General features: G+C 44.8%; 1 protein-coding gene across 2 annotated transcripts in view; it reads left to right on the forward strand.

The window, feature by feature from the left end:
* The window catches only part of GRIA1 (glutamate ionotropic receptor AMPA type subunit 1), a 306,263-nt gene that overhangs the window by 129,222 nt on the left and 152,082 nt on the right, over nucleotides 1–24,959 (forward strand). For both annotated transcript variants that reach the window (XM_004737770.3, XM_004737769.3), the window contains exon 3: nucleotides 23,472–23,711. In XM_004737770.3, coding sequence (XP_004737827.1) covers nucleotides 23,472–23,711 — 240 coding nt within the window. The remainder of the gene's footprint in view (nucleotides 1–23,471; nucleotides 23,712–24,959) is intronic.

The raw sequence follows: 24,959 nt of genomic DNA on the forward strand, positions 1-24,959 counted from the left end.
GGCTGTTTTCTCCTCCATCCCATGAAGAGAGACACAGCCCAGTGCTTTGGGTGGAGCCCAGTGCTGCTGGTAGGACGAGAGCTGGTTTCCATGCCTATTTCTGGCACTAGCAGGTGTGACTTTGGACAAGTATCTTTCCCTGTGCCAGCAGCGCAGAACTGGCTGATCGGTAAGGAGCCTTTCCAGCCCTAACACTCTAGACTTAGTGGGAACTGGAATTCTGGGTTCAGCTGAGTTCAGGGTAACCAGCAGTTGCCAACTGCCTTCCTCTTCAGCGGCGAGCACCATGCCGGGCCCTGCAGGGGCTGAGCTCCCATCAGAAGGCTCTGTCTGATAACACGGCACTCAGAGGCAAGCAGGGAGCAGGATGAGAAAAGCAAGTTTACGGGTATCTCCAGCACACAGCAGAACACACTGTGTGCTCTGAGCAAAGTACAAATGATTATGGGGTCTGAAAGCGGCAGGAATCGCATCTGTTTACAAAAAGTTAGAATAACACTTTACGGCATTTCAGATGAGCCTTGGCAGAGAGAATTCAAACAGGAAGCAGCATCGTTTCCATAGCAACATTTACTATGCAGGTTTGTGCCAGGTAGTTTGAGCAGGTAGTTTGGGCCAGGCACTGTTCTGAGCACTTTGCACATAAAAGCTCTTTGACTTCTCTCGTTGTTTTGACACAGAAACTATGATTATTCCCACTCTGAATATGGAGAAACTGAGGCACAGCCTGTCTAAGCAACAGGCTTAGGCTTACACCACAAGCCAGTAGCAAGTGACAAGTGCCAGGATTCAAACTCAGGTGATCTCGTGCTGAGGTCTACTATCAGCCTAGATCCAGGTTCCACCGACACTCACATATGGGAAGTCTCTGAATCTGGAGACTGGAGAACGCAGAAGGCCTGACTGCGAAGATGAGCCGGGGAACCCAGGGCAAGTCCTCCGGAGCCTCAAACTGCCAGTTTCTTATCAGTGACATGGCAGTGATAAGTACTTGCCTCACTGAGTTACGATTATTCAACAAAACAGCAGGATAAAATTACTTTTTAAAGTGATACAAAGTCCTATATAATTTTTAAAAATAGAGGAAAGCAGAAAGAGCAATGTAAACAAAAGTTGAGAGGCTGTAGAGCATAAGGTGTATTTGGGTACAGATGCAGGGCAGAGTGCTTGTGCAGTGTGCTCTGTAAGTGCACTGGCCGGGTCAGGGTGGGGTCTCTTCCCCATGCCTGCACCTTGATGATTTCCATCCAGGGTCTTGCTTTATCTCATCTCTGGTAGCTACACTAGGCCTTAACTCTGCTCTCTCCATGTGAGGAATGTCAAATCCAGCTCATTTCCCTTGTGCTTTGTATCACCGGCACTCACTCCGGAATGCCAGTGTGATTCCCATCAGCAAGAGTTCACTGGCAGCATTTGACCGGGAGGACTGGACCCCTAACTGGCAAGACTAATATAGACGTCAGCGTGTCACTTTGAGCAGCATTAGCTCATGTAGGAGTGACAGTAAGGGACGGTCAGAGTGGAGTAGAAATTTGTCTGTCTAGAGACATAGACTCATCCCAGCAATGTCCGTGCAGCAAGATACACTACTGTCATCGCATTCCGGGCAAAGCAACATCACTAGATGGAACCTGGGTTACCATGGGGATGGATGGGGAAGGTGGAGGGGCACACAGTGGTTCAATCCAAGAAAATGGGAACAGCTCAAGGGATACGCAGTAGGAGATACACTGGACCGAGCTCAGAAGTACCAACTGGCCAGATTTGTGGCTGATTGACACTAGAAATGTCACTTCACCTCCCTGAGCTTCTGTTTCCTATAAAACAACATAATTGATAAAGATCCTCTCTAAAGCACCTTGGATTCCAAAAGCCTGAAAACGTGCAAGTTATTTTTTAAGCAGAAACTTAACTACAGCTATTCTTAGGCTCCCAACCAGAAGCTACATGTGATTTTTCATGTTCTATGAACTGCAGAGGTAAGGTCTTCAGTTGCACATGGCTCTCATCTCGCCAGTGGTGGGATAATGTTGTTTATGAAACAACACCAGCAACATGGCAACAGTAGTATCTGTAGCAGCAGACACCATGGTAGCCAGGAGCTGTGTGGTGAGAACACATTTTAAATGCAATTAATTCTCAAAGCAGCACCCTTAGGTGGATACTATTATTATTTTTGCAATACAGATGAGGAAGCAAGATTCTAGAGTTACTCAGTAACTTGTCCGAGGGACAGATGGGAATCAAACCTAGTTTGTCCACTCTCAAACCCTTACTCTTAACGGCTCGGATATCCAGCCAGGAGAGAACATAGGCCCATGAACCTCAGGATCCCAGGTGGCCCCTTAAGGCCTCTCTGCCTTGAAAAATGATCTCTAGAGATTTCTTTATAAGAGTCAGAGACATTATTCCCCAGGAAGGAAGAAGGAAGTGACTAACTCCAGGGTGAGAGAATAAGATAAGCAATTCTTTCCCCAAAGTGAACTCTGATGATGCCAAAGAATGCAAGCTTGCCTTGGAAGAAAGAGGACCACGGGGACAAGAGTGGCATGGGAGAAGGGCAGTTGTCTCACCTGCTTAGTTGTCTGAAAGTTGTCCCACACTGGAGTCCCCAACCCTGCCTGACATTGATCAGCGGCCCTGACCATGGGAAGGACATAAAGAAAAGTACACTGGATGGGGTCGGGGGTGGGGGTCACAGATGATAGAGCAGACAGGATGGAGAAACCAGCTGCATGTACCAGCCTCACCTAGAAAGCATCTGTTCCCAAAGTACTATTAAGTGCCAGGTCCACAGAGAGATTGCTAAGACATAGCTCCTTCCTTAACAGAAGGGCGCTTTGTAAAAGACGAGAGACAAATCCAGGCGTGGCTGGCAGGAATGCAAGAGACTAAGTGCCAAAATGAGAGTCTGAACAACTTGCTTTGTGTGTAAAGGGAGGACCAGACACAATTAACTTCAGCACAGCTCAGAAAAGTTCTAAGTGCACTAATGGAACTGTGAGCTAAGAGGCCAGGAAGTGGATTGACCCTGACGGAGGTTCTCACAGAAGCTGTGGTATTTGAGTGGATCTTGAAGGACTGGAATGAATGGAGAGGGTGTGATGAAATTCTCATCATCACAGGGAAATAGGTAGAAGGAGGCATATTGGTTTGTTGGCTTTTCTGAAGGGAGGATGGCTACAAGCATGGAGTTGAAGTGTAGACTGACCTAGTCGTGATTCCCCGATTGGTCATGTCTGCATGACCTTGAACCCTTGTATCTTCGTCTATAAATGGAGATGCTAATACCTTCTTCATGAGATTGTTGTAAAGAATAAAGAAATTAATGCATATGTTTAATAATGCAAATATTTAGTAAATGCCCAATAAACAATAGCTTTTACTCTGTTATTGCTGCTGTGAACATTATCTGGCTCCGCCGGGTGACATCTGAAGCTAACCAGCCACTACTGCGTAACTTAAAAATGAGCTAAATGCACCTACATATTCATTTGCTTTTGCCCCCTTTGTATTTTCCCTCTCCCCAGATCCTTGCATAGCCAGTAGGTCCGCCCACTTTGAATCTGAGCTTTGATTTTCTGTTTTGTGTGTGCTGGTTTTCTTGTCCATATGGTAGACCAAATTACTGGGTTTCGTGTTTTAGCTTCTTCATGCGGTACAGTTCTGTACTGGACGGGGCACACTTTGTAGTATTTTCAGACCCAGGAGCGAATGCATAAGACCACTACCATGGTCCACTTCCTGAGCAGGGCCCTTGGTGGTCAGCAGCCCAGCTTTGCTCTGGTACCTGTTCATCACCTTGCAGCTGAAAATCATCAGAGATTGTTGGAATTGTAGAGAATTCCCACCAGATCTTTTGTTTTACCAATGAGAACTTTGAGGCCCAGAAATAGGAATATCCTAGTCAAGTTTCTTCATAAAGACAGGCAGGGTAGGCTGGTACTCTAGACCCCAAGTTGGGTACTGACAGGTCAGTATATCCTGGAGGACTTCAAATGACCTTTCTGCCTTTTCTCTGTAGACACAGGCCTTGAGGTGGCCAAAGATATGATTCCTTCCCTCCCTGGTCCACCTTCCACGTCTCTCCTGGCTTTGAGTGAAGCTGGAAGCAGCAGCCCTCCATGTTATATATGCAGCTCCCTCTCCCACAAGGCATCCTCAGGATGCCTGTCCCAGCACTGTGTGCTGACTTGGGTCCTTCACAGCTTGGAGCCTAGATGACAGCCAATGAGGGGAAAAGATGGGAAACACTGGGGCACCTGGGTTGGCCAGTTGGATTAAGCCTCTGCCTTCAGCTCAGGTCATGATTCCACGGTCCTGGGATCGAGCCCCACATTGGGCTCTCTGCTTGGCAGGGAGCCTGCTTCCCCCCCACTCTCTCTCTGCCTGCCCCTCTGCCTACTTGTGATCTCTGTCAAATAAATAAAATTTTAAGAAAAAAAAAGATGGGAAACACTTTAAACTGCCTCAGCATTGAAGAACTGAGGAACAGGTAGGTAATATCTATAATGACTGACTCTGTAGAGAGTTAATAAAAATGAGACCCTAAGGCTTTCCTTCTCCTGCTCTCCTGAGACCAAGGATTTAAGTACCTTTAATCTTAGTGCTAGTGACTAGGTCAAGGAGGATTCTGAAGCCACACCTGGGCTCCATGGATATGATGCTAGGATATGGGGGCACGGGATCTTATGTGATACATTATGGGGAAAATAAGAACCAAGGGACATTCTAGTGTAATGAGGGAAGGGGACTCATGAACCACTAGTAAAAACTGTACAAGAGAAAATGAAATAAATTCTATAGGAGAAGTACAGCATGTTCATTGTACATGTACAATGTACATTCAGAGGAAAAGGCAGTTCTTACTCAGGAAGGAAGACAGGACAGACAAGTGAGATTGACCCAGGGCTCCACACTGCTGGTGACCAGAATCCCCAAATCCTAAATCAACCCCTCTCTTCCCTTAGATATAAGAGGCAGCTATATAGCTGGAAGACCCATGGAAGCTTCCTTCCTCAAGGCAGTCACCAGATCTCAGCTCTCTGGATCTCAGCACTACGGGGACCAGAAGAGACCAACCCAAAGTAGTGGGTGGCCAGGGAAGATTTTTGCCCAGTGTCTCAGATAAGGCAGATCCAAGCTTTCCCCTACCTCAGATCTTCAAATAAGGCCCCTCCTACCCATACTCAAAAGCAGCTTCAGGCTTCACATCTCCCCAAAGATGTACACCCAGGAGAGATTTCATAGCTCCAGCAACACAGACCACAACTGGCCTTGCCATCTGCATATCTGGCTTGGAGGAGGCACTGGGGAAGCAGATCATCCTAAAGCAACAAATGGCCCCAGGAGGGAGGGTGGGTGGCAGCGTGGCAGTGGTGGTGGCTGTATGGCCTGTGTGGGTGTGAGGGAGGTTGATAATGTAACCCTCTAAGCTACGTGTAGAATGTATGGAGGAAACCAGAACTTGAAATGTAGACATAGTTATCGGTAATGTGATTGGTGGGAAAGAACTGGATCAGCAAATGACCATGCTTATATAATCCATGCCTATCCTCTTACAGTTGAGGAAACCAAAGTCCTCACTTGAGGGAGAGAGTCCACTCACTTGTTGATTCATTTATTTGGCACTGGTTGTACTTCTCAATGCTATGCACTAAGTCAGCATCCTTAGAAAAGGAGAAAGAGGTCCTGCTTTCAAAACTTATGACCTTAAATTAAGAGGAACAGATAATTAACAAGCCAACAATCAACAGATGCAGTGAAATCTCTTCATAACCAACTTCCATTCAGCCATCTCTTTGGATTAATCTGCATTCTCCGTTCTCTCTGTAAACACCCCAAGTGACACTCTGGGACTTTGTTGGAAATGTGCTAGGAATCAGTTCTGTTATCTCCAAACCTATTTATATGTCTGTGTTTTTACTGTATTTGGGCAGTGTAACTAAAAATTATGTAAGCTGGTGAAACACAACTGCAGAACAAAGTTGTTCTCTGTCTTTGGAAAATAAATTAAATACTTTTGAAAGTCGCAAAGATGAATCACCAAAAACATTGTAATATTAGGTGTAGGTGAGACAAGTATTTAAAAAAAAAAAAAAAACCTGGGGGAGAGGGTACCTGGGTGGCTCAGTGGGTTAGGCCTCTACCTTCAGCTCAGGTCATGACCTCAGGGTCCTGGGATCAAGCCCAGCATTGGGCTCTCTGCTCGGCAGGGAGCCTGCTTCCCCCTCTCTCTCTGCCTGCCTCTCTGCCTACTTGTGACTTGTGATCTCTCTCTCTCTCTGTGTCAAATAAATAAATAAAATCTCTTTTTAAAAGATCTGGAATCAAAAGATTGATAAATGCATGTGCACTTAGGTGTTTTAAACTAAAAGAAAATACCTGGGATGAATCATTTTTTGTGATTCTCCTTTTTAACCATCATTCTCAAGTAATCTAATTGCAGTCCCTATGGCATCAGATAAAAGGGCTTCTACTGTAATTACTACTTGAGTTAAGTGCTATGAAGGGGACAAACTAAATGCTGTGACAGAGAACAGTGGGCAATCTGCTTGGGGTGATCCTTGAAAGATGGGAAGAAGCCAGCCAACAGAAGTGGGAGATGAGTCCTCTGTACATGGTGCAGCACTGGGGAGGCCATGGTACACCCGAAGAGCTGAAGCAAATGATGAGGGACAGGATCTGATGGGAAAAACACTCTACCTGAATTCATGCCACATGAGTTTCTCTTTCTAGTTTGGTATTTACTGACTGTGCTATTCAGAGCAAGCCTCTCAACCCTTGGAGGTTCATGTGGATAAAATGAATAATAAAATCCTGTCCAGCCTACCTCTTATTTGGTTGTGTAACTAGAATAAAATGATAGCTTACATGTTTACCACACTTTAAAGTGAATTTAGAACTTTGGTAAACACAGAGGTAAGGTAGCTATTACTGCCTTCACTCCACATGTGAGCAAACCAACCAACAGTTACTGAGCATCTGCTCTATCAAGACAAGGGCTAGTCTCTGAAACTTTAAAAAACAAATTAGACCCACATTTGACCTGCTGTAAATAAGCTCAAAGTCTGATGAAGAAGACAAACAAGAAAATGCTCAATTATGCAATATCAAGATAAGTATTAAAAACGCAAAAGAAGAAAGTAATTTTGTTCTGGGATGGTTAGAAGGCTGCCCCATGGAGTCTCCATGTAAGTGGGGTCTTGAAGGATGTGTAGAAGTTTTCCAGGTGTCCAGGGGCATTTTTGAGGAATGTGTGCTTCGGGACGGACACCTGGAAGGAAGTGGTGTGCTGCGTTCATCAGCGTACTTGCGTCTCCGTGTTTGATGGACCATCAGTAATGAGGCTGGAGGGCTGAAAGAGGGCCAGTGAGGCTCTCCCACGTGGAGTCCTGTGCGCACATTATGCCAAAGCAGTAAAGCTAGTATACAAGCTGCAAACACATGCTTTCCTCAAACGCTCACAACAGCTCCACATATTGGTACCTGTGCCTTCTACTCCTTCTACTCCTTCCTTCCTCACTTTCTGTTTTCCCCAGCATTAGCTTGTATCTCAGCTTTTCCCCACACACCCACTCCTAGTACTCTTCATGTTAATGGAGACATACAAAGAGAACACCCCAGGATAGTGAGAAATGCTTGTATTCTCAGAATTCCTTCCAAAATTCAAGCAGGCTGGACTGGTTTTGGGCAACAGCTCTCTCCTCCTGCGTTTTGAGAAACCTTACGAAGTGATTTTAATTTTGTTACAAAGGGAACTCAGTACCAGGAGTGGGGGGTAAGCATCTCTGCAGAGAAGCAGCGGGGAGAGTCTCGGTTGATGGATTGTCTAGGAGACCAGCGTTCCACTCCCAAGGCTAGACAGCGGGCTTTGGGCCTCGCCTCTCCCATCTGGAAACTGAGAAGAACACTTATGGAAGTAGAAGAGTGTTTGAGCTCACGGAGTCCCCTATCTCTTACGAATGAGGAAAAGAACTCCAAAGAGGGGGAAATAACTCGCCTGAGGTCATGTAGAGAACCAGCAGCAGGCTTGGTCTGCCATTTATTCATTCCAATCACCAAATGTGTTTCAGGGCCTCCCACGTGCCAGGCACTGTATAGATGCCAGGACTGTAGTGGGAGAGAAAACAGTCACAATCGCTGCCCATTGGGGGATAGGAAATTACACAGATAAACCAAAGATGAAACCAGATAATCAAAGACAGAGATGATGGAAATAAGGTCCTGGCGTGGAGAGTGCAAAGGCAGGACATATATTTTAGAGAACATGGAGACGTGAGGAATGAGAAGCCAGCCATTTAAAGAAGGTAGAAGAGCTTCTTACGGGAGGAACAGCATGTGCAAAAGCCCCAAGGCAAGGAGAAAGAGCAATGTGAGGCTGAGGCAGTGGGGGCACGGCCTGGGAGCAGAGGCAGGACGGGCAGGGGGCCGAGCCTGCAGCCTTAGATGTCAAGTACTCTGATTGGTGGACTTTTGATTATTTGTCACATCCCTGCTGGAAAGGAAAGGCACGTTTATGTTCATAGAAACGTTCTATTACTGGTTGAGCATTTGTTTTAAATGAGGTATTCCCAGCATGCTTCACTGAGACCACGGATTAGAAGAACAGAAGAAGAAGAAAAAAAAAAAAGATTAAGCTTTTCTGTATCCAACTCTCCGCGGGGTTAGTGTTCAGCACCAAAAATCAGCCGAGGGCAGAGGTCAGGAGTAAATTCAGGTATCAGACAAGGTGAGCTTTGGTTTCTGGTGGTTTCATGCAATTTTGAGATCTGGAATTGCTCGTCTTCTCTAGCCTCATTTTATCCCTCCTTCTCATCCTTTCCCCTCCTCAGTGGGTATACCCTCGCTGGAAAATGAATTCCACTGATTTTACGGCCCCCTTGGGCAGTCATCTGCAAATTTTGGTGAAACCTTGCCTTGATTGACGGGTGCCAATCAGGCTCATTGGTGTGCATTACACTGTAGGCTTGCCGCTTGGCTTAGAAAAGCCCATTTAGATGCATGATTTTTATGGGAAAAGAATAACAAATAAGAAACAAAATATTTTTTTTCTCCCACTCACCCAGGGAACAGAATCAAGATAGCCAAAGGGGGAGTCTGGCCTCACCTCATGAGTGATTTACTTGGTGTGCCTTATAGTCATAGTTCATTTCAGGAACCAGCAGAAGTTGATTCATGATGCGGGGCCAGAGGACGTGTGGGGCAGCAGGTGGACCAAAGGGAGGGAAAGCTCTGATGCCCGTTTTTACTACAACCCCTTCCCTTTGGTTAATGTCTCTGTTTTTATTCAGTTTGCTCTGGCGGGTTAGTGGGCCCGTTCCCAAAGGCTGCACAGAGGCAGAACTAAGTAAATGGAGTCCCTACCTGGACTCCTCAGTGAACTCCACCTACCCCCAAATGAGGCTGAGTGCTTAGCACTCACCCCAGCCCTGGACTGCAACCTTCTCCTCAGCCCTTGAACCCAATCCAAGAATACACCCTGCCTGACTTTATCCTCAAATCTAACTCTAACCTTGTCCAAATAGAACGTTCACTGCAACCCCTTACCCAGCACTCCTGACTAAAACCCTGCACATAGCTGAGTCTTGGCCTTGAAGGATCCAGCTACCATGTTGTGAAACCTCTGGTACATACCCAGTTTTTCTTTATTTTTTTTATTATTATATAATGTATTCCTTGTTTCAGGGGTATGGGCCTGTGATTCATCAGTCTTACACAATTCACAGCACTCACCATAGCACACACCCTCCCACCTCCCTCCCCTCCGGCAACCCTCAGTTTGTTCCCTGAGATTAAGAGCCTCTTATGGTCTGTCTCCCTCTCTGATTTCATCCCATTTCATTTTTTTCCGCTCTCCCCTATGATCCTCTGCCTTGTTTCTCAAATTCCACATATCAGCAAGATCATATGATAATCATCTTTCTCTGATTGACTTATTTCGCTTAGCACAATACCCTCTAGTTCTATCCACGTCATTGCAATGGCAAGATTTCAAATTTTGATGGCTGCATAATATCCCACTGTTTGTATGTGTATGTGTGTATGTATATATGTGTGTATACATCTTTATCCATTCATCTCATAACCAGTTTAAAAAAAAGTCTAACTGGTGTAAGGTGGTATCTCAATATGGTTTTAATTTGAATCTCCATGATGACTAGTGATGATGAACATTAAAACCACTTTGAGATACCACCTTACACCTGTTAGAATGGCCAAAATTAGCAAGACAGGAAACAACATGTGTTGGAGGGGATGTGGAGAAAGGGGAACCCTCTTCCACTGTTGGTGGGAATGCAAGTTGGTGCAGCCACTTTGGAGAACAGTGTGGAGATTCCTCAAGAAATTAAAAATAGAGCTTCCCTATGACCCTGCAATTGCACTACTGGGTATTTACCCCAAAGAGACAGATTTCGTGAAAAGAAGGGCCATCTGTACCCCAGTGTTTATAGCAGCAATGGCCACAGTCCCCAAACTGTGGAAAGAACCAAGATGCCCTTCAACGGACAAATGAATAAGGAAGATGTGGTCCATATACACTATGGAGAATTATGCCTCCATCAGAAAGGATGAATACCCAACTTTTGTAGCAACATGGACGGGACTGGAAGAGATTATGCTGAGTGAAATAAGTCAAGCAGAGAGAGTCAATTACCATATGGTTTCACTTATTTGTGAAGCATAACAAATATCATGGAGGACAAGGGGTGTTAGAGAGGAGAAGGGAGTTGGGGGAAATTGGAAGGGGAGATGAATCATGAGAGACTATGGACTCTGAAAAACAATCTGAGGGTTTTGAAGGGGCGGGGTTGGGAGGTTGGTGGAACCAGGTGGTGGGTATTGGAGAGGGCACGGATTGCATGGAGCACTGGGTGTGGTGCAAAAATAATGAATACTGTTACGCTGAAAAAAATTAAAAATTAAAAAAAAAACCACAACTCTCAAAGTTCCTGCCCTCTCAGGGTTGGGGTCACTCCTATCTCAGAGTCATCTGTAGCTGTAAGGCGGCGTTACAGCCTTCTGTAGACCAAAGCCAGCACACAGGAGAGGAAGCCTACAGGTCAGAACCAGCCCACCTACTTGCCATATTGCTGCCTACATGTTGACCCTTCAATTGGAGTCTGTGAGCTTTGAGGCCCCACTGGCTCTTGTACAGAAACCAGCAAGCAGTGGCCTTGAGTCCACTGGGACCTCATTGACTGACTCTGACCCTCTCCTGGCTCCTGTCCCCTGCTAACCCCACAGTCACCACAGAAGAACCACAAGGTGTGGAAAAGGAAGGTAGGCAACCACTTATTTCTGTCATCCTCAGCTGCACGATCCTCGGTTCCTCATTTGTACATGGGCTCAAGGGTCATCATTCCTGCCCTATTTACCCTGCTAGGTATTCACAAGAGAAAATGGATGCAAGGGGCGCCTGGTGGCTCAGTGGGTTGGAGCCTCTGCCTTCGGCTCAGGTCATGGTCTCAGAGTCCTGGGATCGAGCCCCACGTCGGGCTCTCTGCTCAGCAGGGACCCTGCTTCCCCCTCTCTCTGCCTGCCTCTCTGCCTACTTGTGATCTCTGTCAAATAAATAAATAAAATCTTTAAAAAAAAAAAAAGAAAGAAAGAAAGAAAATGGATGCAAGAGATTTGAGAATTCTGTACTACACTGAGTTATTCTTATCTCTCCCCAGATTTTGCCAGCATCTCATCCTACTTGCTATCCAGTAGCAGAAAAGCGTAGAGTAGAAGCTGGCACACCACAACCCACGGGCCAAATCTAGCCCATGGTCTGTATTTGTAAATAGGGTTTTATGCTGTAATAAAAGCTTGTTTACATTTACATTATACTCAGCCTGTTTACATTTTGTCCTTGGCTACTTCCTGTGCTACAAAAACTGCATGGATTAGGCGCAACAGAGGTCATGAAGCCCACAAAGCCTAAGATATTTATTGTTTGGCCCTTTGCAGAAAAAGTTTGCTGATACCTTGCAGAGAGGGTCAGGGCAATGGCTCTGAAGTTGGAATGGCTGCGTTTGGATTCCAAATCTTCTACTTCATGGCTGTGTGACCTTGGGAAAATGGTTTAGCCTCAGTCTTCTCTCTCTAAAATGGGGCAATAATGATATCCCTCATCCATACTATCAGATTAGTAGTAAATGAGTAATTCACACAAAACACTTAGCCTGGTGCTTGGCACATAGTGAGAGCTCGGCGTTGGCTGGAATATCATCCAGGGAATGAAAGCTCTGCTTTGGGTTGCCAGACCTTCGGGGGACAGAAGAGCACAGCTCAAGGCACAGGCCATGGAGTGCAACAGACCTGGGTTCATATCCCAGCTCTTTCACTTACTGCATGAGTGATTTGTAGAAGATTAATTAATCTCCCTGAACTTCAGCGTCCTCATGCATGAAACAGAGGGAAAAATTACTAGGATGCTGCGAGGAATGAATGATAAAATGCAGGTGAATGCTTAGAACAGAATTGAACATGGAGTAAACAGTCAGCAGGTGGCATAACTATAACAATAAGAAGAAAAATAGTATTTTTCCCAAGTCGTGCCAGCCACCCAGAATGGATAGGTGGTGGGAAGTTTCTGGGATGCTGACGGTAGGAGGCTCTACCTGGTAGATAGTGATCTAAAGGTAGAGGGTGACTGGTGATACCCTTAACATCAGGTTTTGCACATTTGAAGCACATGTAAATTAAGAGATTAAGATGGGAGTTGGTCACACAGCTATCTATTTGGAGGCTTCTCTCTGCCCAAAGGCCCTCAACACCAAGCACCTTTTTAGTACTAATAATCTATGACCCTATAACTGTTCTTGGACTAAGTGATGGGTCAAGGAGGAGAGCACACATATGTATGTGTGTCATTATGGGGAATATCTCTGAAAGAGCCTCTTCCCGTAATACTGCATGGCTACACGGTAATGCTAAGCAGTTTGGTATGCAGGGTGAAAATGCCCTCATTTTGAATTCATTTGCTATCCTAAGGGTTGAGTTATGTAATGGGATATAAACCTTTTTGCCTAGGGAGCATTGACTAAAGAGACTGGGTGTTGTGAGTGGGATACATAAAGATTGGCTTGGTTCCAGATGCCCGCCTAAGCACAGCTCATGCTGCTCTGTTGGCCTAAGATAACAGAAAGTGACAAAGTTTGGTGGGCTGAAGCATGGCAGTGGGAAGGGGGTATTATATATCCTACGAGCTCAAGGTTGCTAGATGGTCAGCCTAATTTAGAAGACTGTGAGACAAGTAACATCACCAAGCATTTATTTGAATGCCATAGACCCAACACTCTTTAGGGTACTGCTAATTGTACCTATCAATGAAGGAGGGCCTCTACCTTCAAGAGAATTTATAATTCAATTGTGGGTGAAAACATACAGTCAGTTGATAATATGAAAGAAAAACAGTGAGTCTTAACCAATGCAAGAAAAGACTTGGAAGCAAGATGACATCAATGGTCAAGAATAGTATCAATTGATTAATATAGGTAAATGACTGACATTTATACATTTCATTTACTTATGTACCAAAAATATTGTGTAGTCATTGTGTGACCACCTAGGGATTGTGAAGAATAACAGGAGCTTTAAGAGTGCAGAAGTATCATCTGTCTTATCCACCACTCTATTTAGAAAACAGGTAACAGTGATTGAATTTTATATAGCTCCTCAGTTAACCTTGATGTTTAGATGTATATGACATTTATGGAGCTCCTAACATAGTCTTAGACTTTGACTTATAAAATACCACTAAGTAGAAATTTAATAGACATCTGTTGGTCTCATATGCCCACCATCCATCTCCTCTCTGTTCACAACACCTTCATTTCCCTTTTTTTGTTGTTGTTGTTGTTTCTTTTGCTTTTTGTTTTTCCTTTTTGGTTTTAGCTGTGGGTCCATCACATCCTCACAGCAAACTTCTTTTTATCTTACATTAGCCTGTGTTGACTTCTGTTCTTGCAATCAAAGAACTTAAAGTAATAAAGCATGAGAGATAGATAAAAAATTGATAAAAGGCACAAATTTTTATCAGCATTTAAAAGAAGGATAGAGACCTTTAGATGATAGCTAGGAATGGGGAAGCATAAGAGTTACATGGAGGAGGTAGCATTTGAGCTAAATCTTTAAAGAAGGGAAAAGGTTTAGAGAGGAAAAAGGCAAGAGGCAGGAAGGCTTTTCGGGGTAGAGCAAGAGCATGGATGAATGGCCCAGAACCTAAAGTCAGCCTAGAAACATCTGAGAACAGCAGTACCTATACGAGAGCCCAGTGAACTCAGTGGTTATCCACTGAGGTCCCATCACACCTAAGTCAGAAGCTGTTCCCTTTCCCATTTTCCATTGAGTCAGAACCACCTTAGCCTTCCCTCTGTCTCTCCTCCACTGAGTTGAGCTTCAAGATGTTAGAACCGAAAGGTCTCGTAAGATCAGATAGTACTGACCTTCTCAGACCAAGGTGATGCTCTAGAGCTCTGCAGGTACCCAAGTCACACACGAGGTACCATAATCCTTGGAGGAGCATTAAGTTTACTCAGAGAGTTGTAGGATGTTTCATTTTTTTTTTTAATTTTATTTATTTGAGAGAGAGAGAAAGCACAAGAAGGGGGAGGGTCAGAGAGAGAAGCAGACTCCCCACTGAACAGGGAGACTGATGTTGGACTTGATCTGGGACTCCAGGATCATGACCCAAGCCGAAAGCAGTCGCTTAACCAACTGAGTCACCCAGGTGCCCCGCAGGATGTTTCTCTTCACACTCGTCTCTACTGCTTTCCTCCTTTCTTCTGTGCCACATCCACACTGGCCTTCTTTCTGTTTCTAAAGCTCACCAATCTCTTCCTGAGCCTTGATAAGAGCCTTTGTATTTTGGGTCCATTTTTCCTTCTGAAACCGTTTCCCTGGCCCTTTGTCTGTCCAGCTCCTTCTTCTGGTCCATTTCTCAGAGAGAGGGTCTCCCTGACCATCTTAAAGTTGCCCTGCCAGTGGCTCTAACATTTCATGCCATTTTCTTCATAATATTTATTGTGTCGAAAGTGATCTTAACTCATTTATATCGTTTCTCCCATTCTGTAGAAGTGAAGCTTCATTTTTTCATTATGTTCAGTTAGCCACTGTATAGTACATCATTAGTTTTTGATATAGTGTTCAATGATTCATTAGTTGAATATAACACCCAGTGCTCATCACAACACATTCTCTCCTGAATACTCATCACCTGGCTACCCCCTCCCCACCCCCTTCTGTAACCCTCAGTTTGTTTCCCAGAGTCCATAGTCTCTCATGGTTCATTTCCCTCTCTGATTTCTCCCCCTTCAGTTCTCCCTTCCTTCTCCTGTGGTCCTCTGTGCTATTGCTTATGTTCCACATGTGAGTGACACCATATGATAATTATCTTTCCCTGCTTGACTTATTTCACTTAGCATAATCCCCTCCAGTTCTATCCATGTTGATGCAAATAGTGGGCGTTCATCCTTTCTGATGGCTGAGTAATATATGGTTCACATCTTCTTTATCCATTCATCTGCTGAAGGTCATCTCGGCTCCGTCCACAGTTTGGCTGTTGGGGACATTGCTGGTATGAACACTGGGGTGCGTGTGCCCCTTCTTTTCATACATATGTAGCTTCATGATAGCCGGGCCTTGTCTTCTTATCGAGTGTTATATCCCCCAGGTACCATCTTGCTGCCTACCATGTACAACATGCTCAGTAAACATTTATTGGGTGGATGGATGGTGGAAAAATAAAAGAAAGATGGGGAGAAAGAAGAGCATATTCCCATCTGTAGAACTACACATCTCCAATGAGTATTAAAGTTTTATTAGAAGTCTTTTACCAAACGAACAAAGGAAACAAACAAACCAAGGTTTGAGGAACACTGATTTAGTGTGAACTTCATGGCTCACACGGGGAAACTGCACCCAGGCAGGGAAAGGGGCTTATTCCTGGTCCCCGATTTGCTTTTTCCACAGGTAACTTTTCCAAAACCGTATCAGACACCTGAAGAGTCAGTCTGTTTGTCCTGTCCCCTGTCCCAGTTTCATGTGTCAGCCACAAGATGGGTCTAATTCTAGGACCAGGGGGCCCAGTCTTTACCTAATTCTTATCCTCATATACAGTGACACATCTCTTTGGCTGTCAGTGCCTGGTAATTAACACTCGGGTTTCCTAATGAATATACCCATCTGACCAGGGGAGGATGGCTGCTCTTCTGCATCTCCCGTTGCTGCCATGTCCCAACTGGGCTCCAGGGCCAGCATGAAGACAGGCTCCAGGAAGCTGAAATGAATCCAAAGCCAAAGTAAAATGCAACATTGACGTGAGACTCAACTTCTCCAGGCCTGGCAAGGCCCTTGACAATGCGGTCTCTACCACCCTCCAACTTTGCGCCACATCCTTATCCTAGTCATACTGGCTTTTCTGGGGTTTCTCGAAGGTCCCCTCCTCTATCTCACCTCTTTGGATAAACTAGTTCCTCACCCTGGATACTGACACAAGGTGCTGAGTACCATACCTCGCCGGTCGTAAGTGCTCAGGAAGCACTGGCTATAATAATTGTTATGACCATTTTTTCTATGGTTGAGCCCATTACTACTCTTTCAAAATAGCCTTATCTCCCCTTTATGTAAAACTTTGTGAATTCCTGTGCACGGTCCATGAAGGCAGAAAGCATGCGTGTCTCGTATCATCACTGTATCCCAATTTTCTGAGAATATTAGTTTCTGGTGCTCAATAAATATTTGTTGAATTTGGCAAATGAATGATAACTTTTATCTAGTAAAGTCTAAAGAACTGTGATGTTGTTTAGAGGGGATGGGGACAATTTAGATCTATTATGGTAATTCACAGCACATCAGTATTAGATCTTGGGTGTAAGACGGCGTAAGGGGATGGAGGGGCATTCTTACTGTCCTCTGAGTGACAGAAATAGAACACATTTGACATCACGAGGTAAGAGTCCAATCAGGAATACCACTCCCAGCAATAAAGATAGAATTATTCAGGGAGGAGGATGAATATCTAAAGATCCCCCACGCCGCTACACATACTTTCTATCTCCCTCCCCACAAAGGAAACTGTCCTATCCTCTCATTACCCACTATTTACAAGGAGACTGCCACATTTCCAGGGACAGAAGCCAGGAGCCGAGGAGAAATGTCGGTATGAGAAGCCTTACATGAAGTGACAATGAAAAGGAGTTGCTGATACAGGAGTTCCCTCCCTGGGAGAGAGCTGTCAGGGTGATGGCCAGGGCTGGGGGATTTATTGATACTAAGTGGACGGTGCCATAAGCAGGACTCATTATCAGAGGTTTGAGTGAACCAAGAATGGACCTGCGCTGCGCATGGGTTTCCCTGCCCTTGCCTGTCCTGCCCTCCTACCTGCCCAGGAGGGAACTCCTGGCCTCGTTTTTAACTCGCTCTGACTGTTGGACACACTCTGCTACTGAATCTCCTGGAGGCAGAGACCTTGGAATCTGACACTCTGGCCGGGTTCCCTGAATACACTGTGTCTTCTCTCTTTGCCAGGTTTTTGCGATGGCCGTTCTTTTTACCTGAAATTATATATATATATATGAATATATATATGAATACATATATATAAATACATATATATTTTTTTAATTTGGATATAGTTGACACACACTGTTACATTATTTTTAGGTGTGCAACACAGTGATTCAACTTCCCTGTACGTTCTGCTATCTCACCACAAGTGTAGCTGCCATCTGTTACCCTACAACGCTGCTACAACGCCAGTGACTAGTCCCTATGCTGTGCCTTCCCTCCCCAAACGCCCTTCATGCGTGTGCAGTGGCACCATGCCCCCTCTCCTGGCCACATCTCACTTATCTGTCAGTGTCCACACTGGCACGTCCTCTTGGGAGCCTTCTTTGAGGTCCCCACAGGCCAGAGTTAGGTGTTCCTGCCTGAGGCTTGAACTCATCCCTGTCACAGCTCTAATACTGAAGTGTTACTGCCTACTGAGTTGTCCGGCTCTCCCGCGGTCAAGGTCACAGTCCTCGAGGTCAGGACTTATCCTGTACACCAGTGCCTCTCCACTGCCTAGAGAACAGGGATGTTAGACGTCCTGTGTTAGATGGATAGAAGGATGGACAGAGAGCAGAGATAGGTATATATGCTTTTCCTGATTCCCAGACTTGACAGAGGATGCATTGAACACATCACCCAATTCTGTTTCATTTTAATATCCATAGACCCTAGTACAGTCATGCATCTTTATCTATGTCAGAGGAAGGCAGTGTGATATGAAAGGGATTTTCTAGAAACTGAAGCTGACCCAGGTACCATGAGGTTTTTTTTACCAAACTTTCTGGGGAGGAAGGGGCAATACATCACAGAGGTGAAGAGCTCAAGGCCTGTGATCAGACCAGCAGAGCTCAGATCTCAGCTGGGCCTTGTACCGGTCCTGGGCCTTGCTTTCCCTGTTGTAACCTACCTCCTAGGAGGAAGGAAGTCAACGCAAGGGAATGTCCTCATAAGTGCTCAAATGTCAGCTCCTCGTTATTACTGTCAGAGGCATTTTACACACTATTGCTGTCTTGAGCAGAGGGCACTGCACACCATCTAGCCTACTCTGATTCAAGAACAGAGTGAGTCTGAGAGACAGCAGTGCCCCGCAGAGGTCTGATGCTGCCTCTGAAGGTGACACTTCTTCCTCGCGCTTGCTGAATGTGACCGTGCAGTCCCCATCTCCAGCCGCCTTTCCGATCTGCCTCTCTCATCTACTCTCTGCCACGTAAACAACCTATACAGCACGTTAAAAGTGCATTTTACAGAAAACTCAGTACCACGGATGCATCTAGATTTAGTGCTAGGAGTCTGCTATAATCAAATCCAAGAACTGAAAGCCTATACCTGCGCCTGAGGGTTGCCAAAAGTTTGACCAGCAAATGACTATAGTATTGTCCATCGGTAAACATGTTTGAGTGAATCAGAATAGAATCCAAGATGTCGGAGCCTGAAGGGATGTTACATATTACAGAGTTCAAACCCTCATATTACAGATGGGAAAACTGAAGCCCAGGGAAACCGTGGATTTGCTCAAGGTCACATAACTGCTGCGTTATGATAAAACCAAAAAGAATCCTCTGGGTCTTCTGGCGTTTAGTACTTTTTTTTTTCTTACAAGACCACCTTATCTATTCTGATTGAATATTTACTATGACAGATTCAAAGAAATGCCCTGTAACTACTAAATGTATTTCTCAGTATTTAATCAATGACTGCATTCTCCACAGGACTTTGGCTACAGAGTGCCTGTCTGTCTCTCTCTCTCAATCTCTCTCTCTCTCTGTCTGTCTCTATATGTCTCTCTACCTGTCTATCTACCTGTCTGTCTCTGTCTCTGTCTCTCTCTGTCTGTCTCTACATGTCTCTCTACCTGTCTGTGTCTCTATCTCTCTTTCTCTCTCTGTCTCTGCATGTCCCTCTACATATCTCTCTGTCTCCATCTCTCTCCATCTCTCCCTCTTTCTCTCTCTCCCTCTCTCTGTGGTTGCTCCTACTTGGTCAAAATGAGAAGGTAGCTTGAAGGTCTGATGCCAAGCAATCCTGAGGGTCAGGATCCACTCAAGTAAATCCAGGCCAAAATACCTCTAAGCCATGCTCTTTTAGGGAGCAGTGGATAATGTACCCTTCAAGCCTTGGAGGATAAAGCACTTGGTTCAGGGAAGGTTAATTTGAGAAGGGAAAATAGGGAGATTATTTGAGAGGGAAAACTTCCCGGCCTCTCACGTGTCTACGGATTTGATCATGTGCACCAACTCATATTTCTAACACCTCTATCTCCCCCTTTCCTCCTTTGCTTCTAAATTCTAACAAGAAACACCAGCCATGAGGGCCCCAGAGGCCCAGCTAAAGGTGTGAAACCAAGTGGATGACGTGAGGGAATAGATCTAGATATAAGATTCATATCCCACAGGATAATATTTCACTGCAGCAGAGGGAGAAGAAATCCTAAAAATACCGTAGAGAGCATATTATAATATTTTAACGGGTTTATGTGCCCCCTCTACATACTTCACTCACTAAGATGGATTGTGCTTTTTGACAAATCTATATTTAACATAGGGAGAATAATATACAATGTATGTTTCCTGGTGGAGAAATCCATATTTATGGAAATTTTGATTCTGGCAATTAAAATAGATATTTAAAGACAGGGCCTATTGTCTGCTATGAACAGATAGACCATCCTCATTAGGGTGAAAGAGAAAATAGTCTGAGTGCGAAAGGATAAAGAGCTACTTTAGAGGAGCAGGAGGTCCAGGTTGACCCAGTAGTCATCTCTGTTTGAGTCCAGCTCCCTCTCATACCCTAAGTCACAGGGACTGTCTTAATCAAGCATTTATCATCCATTCACTCAACAAATAACTCACAAAGCCCTTCCACGTCCCAGGCTCTATGCTGGCTTTGGGGCACAAGTGAGACCCCTGTGTTCAGGGATTAACACTGACCCAGGCAGCCACAGAAATAAATAAGCGACAAGAGGAAATGATTTCAGATAATAAGAAAGTCTGAGAAATAAGATAGGGTGCTGTGACAGAGAGGCAGGTATGGGGAGGCTGGAGTCACTCATGAGAAGGGGTGATGAAGGAAGGCCCTTCAAGGGAATAAAATTTGAGCTGAGATACAACAGCAGAAAAGGAGTGATGCAATGAACACTAGGTATTATACGCAACCGATGAATTATTGAACTCTGCATCTGAAAGTAATGATGTCCTATGTGTTGGCTAATAGAATTCAAATTTTAAAAAAGGAAAAAAGAAAAGAAAAAAGGAGTGATCTTTGCAGACAGGTAAGGGAAGAGCCTGCAGGCGGAGGAAGGGAGCAGCTGTCACGGAGTCTCAGGGCAGAGCGAGCTCAGAGCCCCAGAGAACAGCTAGCTACCGAGAGCTCAGAGCCCTGGAGAACAGCTAGTTACCAAGAGCTCAGAGCCCCGGAGAACAGCTAGCTACCAAGAGCTCAGAGCCCTGGAGAACAGCTAGCTACCAAAGCCTGTGTGGCCAGAGCAGGGAGCAAGGAGAGGGGTGTGAGGTGGGATGGGTCCAAGGGGCTGGGTATTTGGGCTCTGAATTATGGTCAGATGCTTCCTACGTGCTGTGAGAAATCTCAAAACTTTGCAGAGCTTTTGCACAAGGAAGGGAGATCGTGTTTTGTTTGTCTTATTTTGGTTTTGCTTTTGTTAATTAAAAAGATCCCTCTTGCTTCAGGGTGGAGAAGGGATTCCACAGCTGAAAACCATATGCCATAAGCCGAGAGTCTGTGAGAACCACCTTCCGGTACCAGGAGGGGGGTATGGAGTGGATTAAGAGCAGTCATTTCACGAGGTTCTGGTCTCAAAAAGTCATCAGTCAATGGACTGGGGATCTAGAGAGGTCATGCAGGTATGCAAATATGTGTTCATGAACCAGCCCAGTTTCCTGTAGACAGTTTGCTGGTTTCAGTGGGAATCAAGCAGATGACTTGTACAGTTCAGCTGCAGTCTTTAAGAGATGGATTTTTAAGCCCATTAGCTCTAGGGACTGAATGGGAACTGAGACTCACAACAGACAACTGGGTACTGGCACTTAGTTGCATTCTTTAGTGCAGCATGGCCCAGAGAATCTTCAATAACATGTTAAAAGTATTCACCAACAAAGGATCCTGGGGATGTACAGACTTGACAAAATCTGGGTTAAAGTTGAACGGGATTCCTCACAACCTTTTATGTAACCAGTGTGTAGTATGAAACTCCAAGATGCGACGAGGAATACACCATTTCCCAGATCTGCTTGGCCAAAGAGGTCTTTTCTTTTTTAAGGAGCATTTTGCGGGACTAATGTTTCATGTGACACATTTGGGTGATGCTTATACAGGGTAATTTGAGACACCCCCCCCTATACACGGTAACACAGGGTCATGGAAGCAGGTGATGTGCCTAACAGAACAGAGGATCTAAGAGTACTAGCTTTCTTCAACTCAAAAAAATAAAAAACAAAAAACAACGACAACAACAACAACAAAAAAACGGTAATACCAAAGTCACAGGGCTGTGATGAGAACTGAATATTCTAATATATGTGAAAGGACTGAAAAGCACCTGAAAATACTGTTACTGTGATGAAAAAGACTCATCTCACCATCCTTATGAGCAGGGTAATTTCAGGCTTTGGATATGGCTGTAGGGTTGGTCACCTACTTCACTGGGGCAATGACAATGAACCCTCATCCTGTATCACATATAAAAGATTAATTTAGTAGCTAACTGACCTGGGGTTTGGCCCTATGACTTTGGTTTTTTAATATTATATTCTAACCAGCATGTAATAAACCATAACCCAGGATTGGTAACTACACTGGGATCTTACAAAATAGCTCCCTTGGGGATATTTACACAGCTGAACTATTATTATGTCTGATACCCTGGGGGGCCTGAACGATCAGCTTGTGGGATGTATAAACACTAGGTGAACATCGGCAGAGAAATGTACACTGAAAGCTAAGGGTAGACTGAGAATATCAACACTTATTTTCTAATCATTTATCAGCAGCAAGCTGGCAGACCTCCTTCTTCCTGTAACAACTTTTAATGCTTCACTTTAAATTGATGGGCAGTGTCATGGAAAGATGACTGGATTGGGGTTCAGATGTCTACCCATTCAGATATGCCTTAGCTGTGCCATCATAGACATGGTCATTAATTTCCTGAGCCTTAGTTTCTCCCTTTAAAAAATGACTCACTCAGGGCACCTGGGTGGCTCAGTGGGTTAAGCCTCTGCCTCTGGCTCAGGTCATGATCTCAGGGTCCTGGGATTGAGCCCCGCATCGGGCTCTCTGCTCAGCGGGGAGCCTGCTTTCCCCCCTCTCTCTTCGTACTTGTGATCTCTCTGTCAGGTAAATAAATAAAATCTTTATTTAAAAAAAAAAAAAGACTCACTCATCACTCTTCTACATTAAGAAGATCGTGCATGGAGGGCGCCTGGGTGGGTCAGTGGGTTAGAGCCTCTGCCTTCGGCTTGGGACATGATCCTGGGGTCCTGGCATCTCTGCCTGCCTCTTTGCCTACTTGTGATCTCTGTCTGTCAAATAAATAAATAAAATCTTTAAAAAAACTATTAAAAAAAAAAAGAAGGTCGTGCACAGATAAAGTAAGAGAACATATAAAAATGGTTTGCGTATTTTTATAATTGGTAAGCTTGATAACATCTGGCATGGAATTGGCACCCCCTAAACATTAGATCAGACAGATGGATGGGTGAGTGGGATGCACAGATAGGTGAAATGGATGGACAGCTGGATTAGACTGCTAAGCTGGAAGGATGGATGGCTATGGTGGTTGGATGGGCAGATGGCCAGATGATGGATGGATGGAAGGACGATGAGTAGGGGTGGATGAACTAGTGGATGGGTTCGTTTTGGAGCCATCTGCCAGTTTCCTTGCAGCATCTTCTATTAATCCTTCTCTTCTCCTCCTCTAGTCTGTTCCCAGTTCTCCAAAGGAGTCTACGCCATCTTTGGGTTTTATGAACGGAGAACTGTCAACATGCTGACCTCCTTCTGTGGGGCCCTCCATGTCTGCTTCATTACACCAAGCTTTCCCGTTGACACCTCCAATCAGTTTGTCCTTCAGCTGCGCCCTGAGCTGCAGGATGCTCTTATCAGCATCATCGACCATTACAAGTGGCAGAAATTTGTCTACATTTATGATGCCGACCGGGGTAAGCCAAGGGTTAGGGGAGGGAGACTGTTGAGAGATGGAGAGAAAATTGCCAGCAGGAAGGAGAACGATGCCTCCCTGCTTCATTGAAAAGCATGGGGGGAGTGATCCAGAAATACTCTGTTTCTATGGTCTGATTTCTCAGTGGCTAATCTCCAACTCACAGTGTGGAAGCACATCCTTTGAGAGAGTAATCCTCTTAACACACCATGTCACTCTGCAGTTCACCAAGCTTCCATGGCTCCCGAGTCCAGACTCAAAGCCCAAAGGCCTCCTTTGAATGGCTCATGGCTCACGGTGTAGTTGTCAGGAGCACAGACTCTAGAGTCAGATGCACCTGGATCTAAATTCTATGTCTTCTCCTCTCCAGCTGTTTGTCTTAGGGCAAGTTCTTTCTGCCTCAGTCTGACCATTTATGTTGAGGCTAAGATTTTCTATGCCTTCATTACCTCATCTCTGTAATAACATAAACCTAATTTCTGCCTCCTGAGGTTTCTGTGAGGATTAAACGAGGTGACTAGAAAGTTCCTGTCAGTGCATGGTACATTAAGTGCTCACGTATGTTAGCTATCATCATCACCATCACCATCACCTCTCCCAGGCCCTTCTAATTGTGCTTCCACTTACATTTCGAATTTTACATCACATTTTCCTAATGTTTCCTTTGATTTTTTTTCTTCTCTGCATCTTTCCTCATGCTGTTTCTCTTTTCCGGAATGCACTTGCTTTCCCAAATCTATATATGTGAATCCTTCCTTTCTTTTGCATCCTGCTCAAACACTGCTTTTTCAACCCCCTAATCCTGAAATGGCAACTATACTCTTTTTTCCAATGCCTGTGGTGGTTGTACTGTATGCTCCTACCTTTCCCTTGAATACTAAATAGTCATCAGAACTTAGTCATTATTAGTATAAATAAATAAATGGATTATGCAAAGTCTGGAAACTGAGGCAGAAGGGTTTTGCTCTGAATGAAAGGAAGGTTTCACTTGCAGGAAGGCCTAGAAGACTTTCGAGTAGGAAGCTTGTGAGATCAATTTTTGGGCGCAGTGTGAAATGCCATTACTCAATGAGGAGGAACCAGCAGGAGAGACCAGAAACCCTCTGCTTTCTTCAATCCCCCTCCTTACTTTGAGGATCTCCCTCTCAAACAGCAGGCACTGTGAGGATTATACCCATAGAAGGGCTTTTTCAGGACAGCTTTACAGCATGCTAAAGCTTGTGGCCTGGAAGTGTCAAACCTACTTCCC

Source organism: Mustela putorius, unplaced genomic scaffold (assembly GCF_011764305.1).
Source record: "Mustela putorius furo isolate JIRA1106 unplaced genomic scaffold, ASM1176430v1.1 tig00000407_pilon_pilon_pilon, whole genome shotgun sequence".
Classification (NCBI taxonomy): Eukaryota; Metazoa; Chordata; class Mammalia; order Carnivora; family Mustelidae; genus Mustela; species Mustela putorius.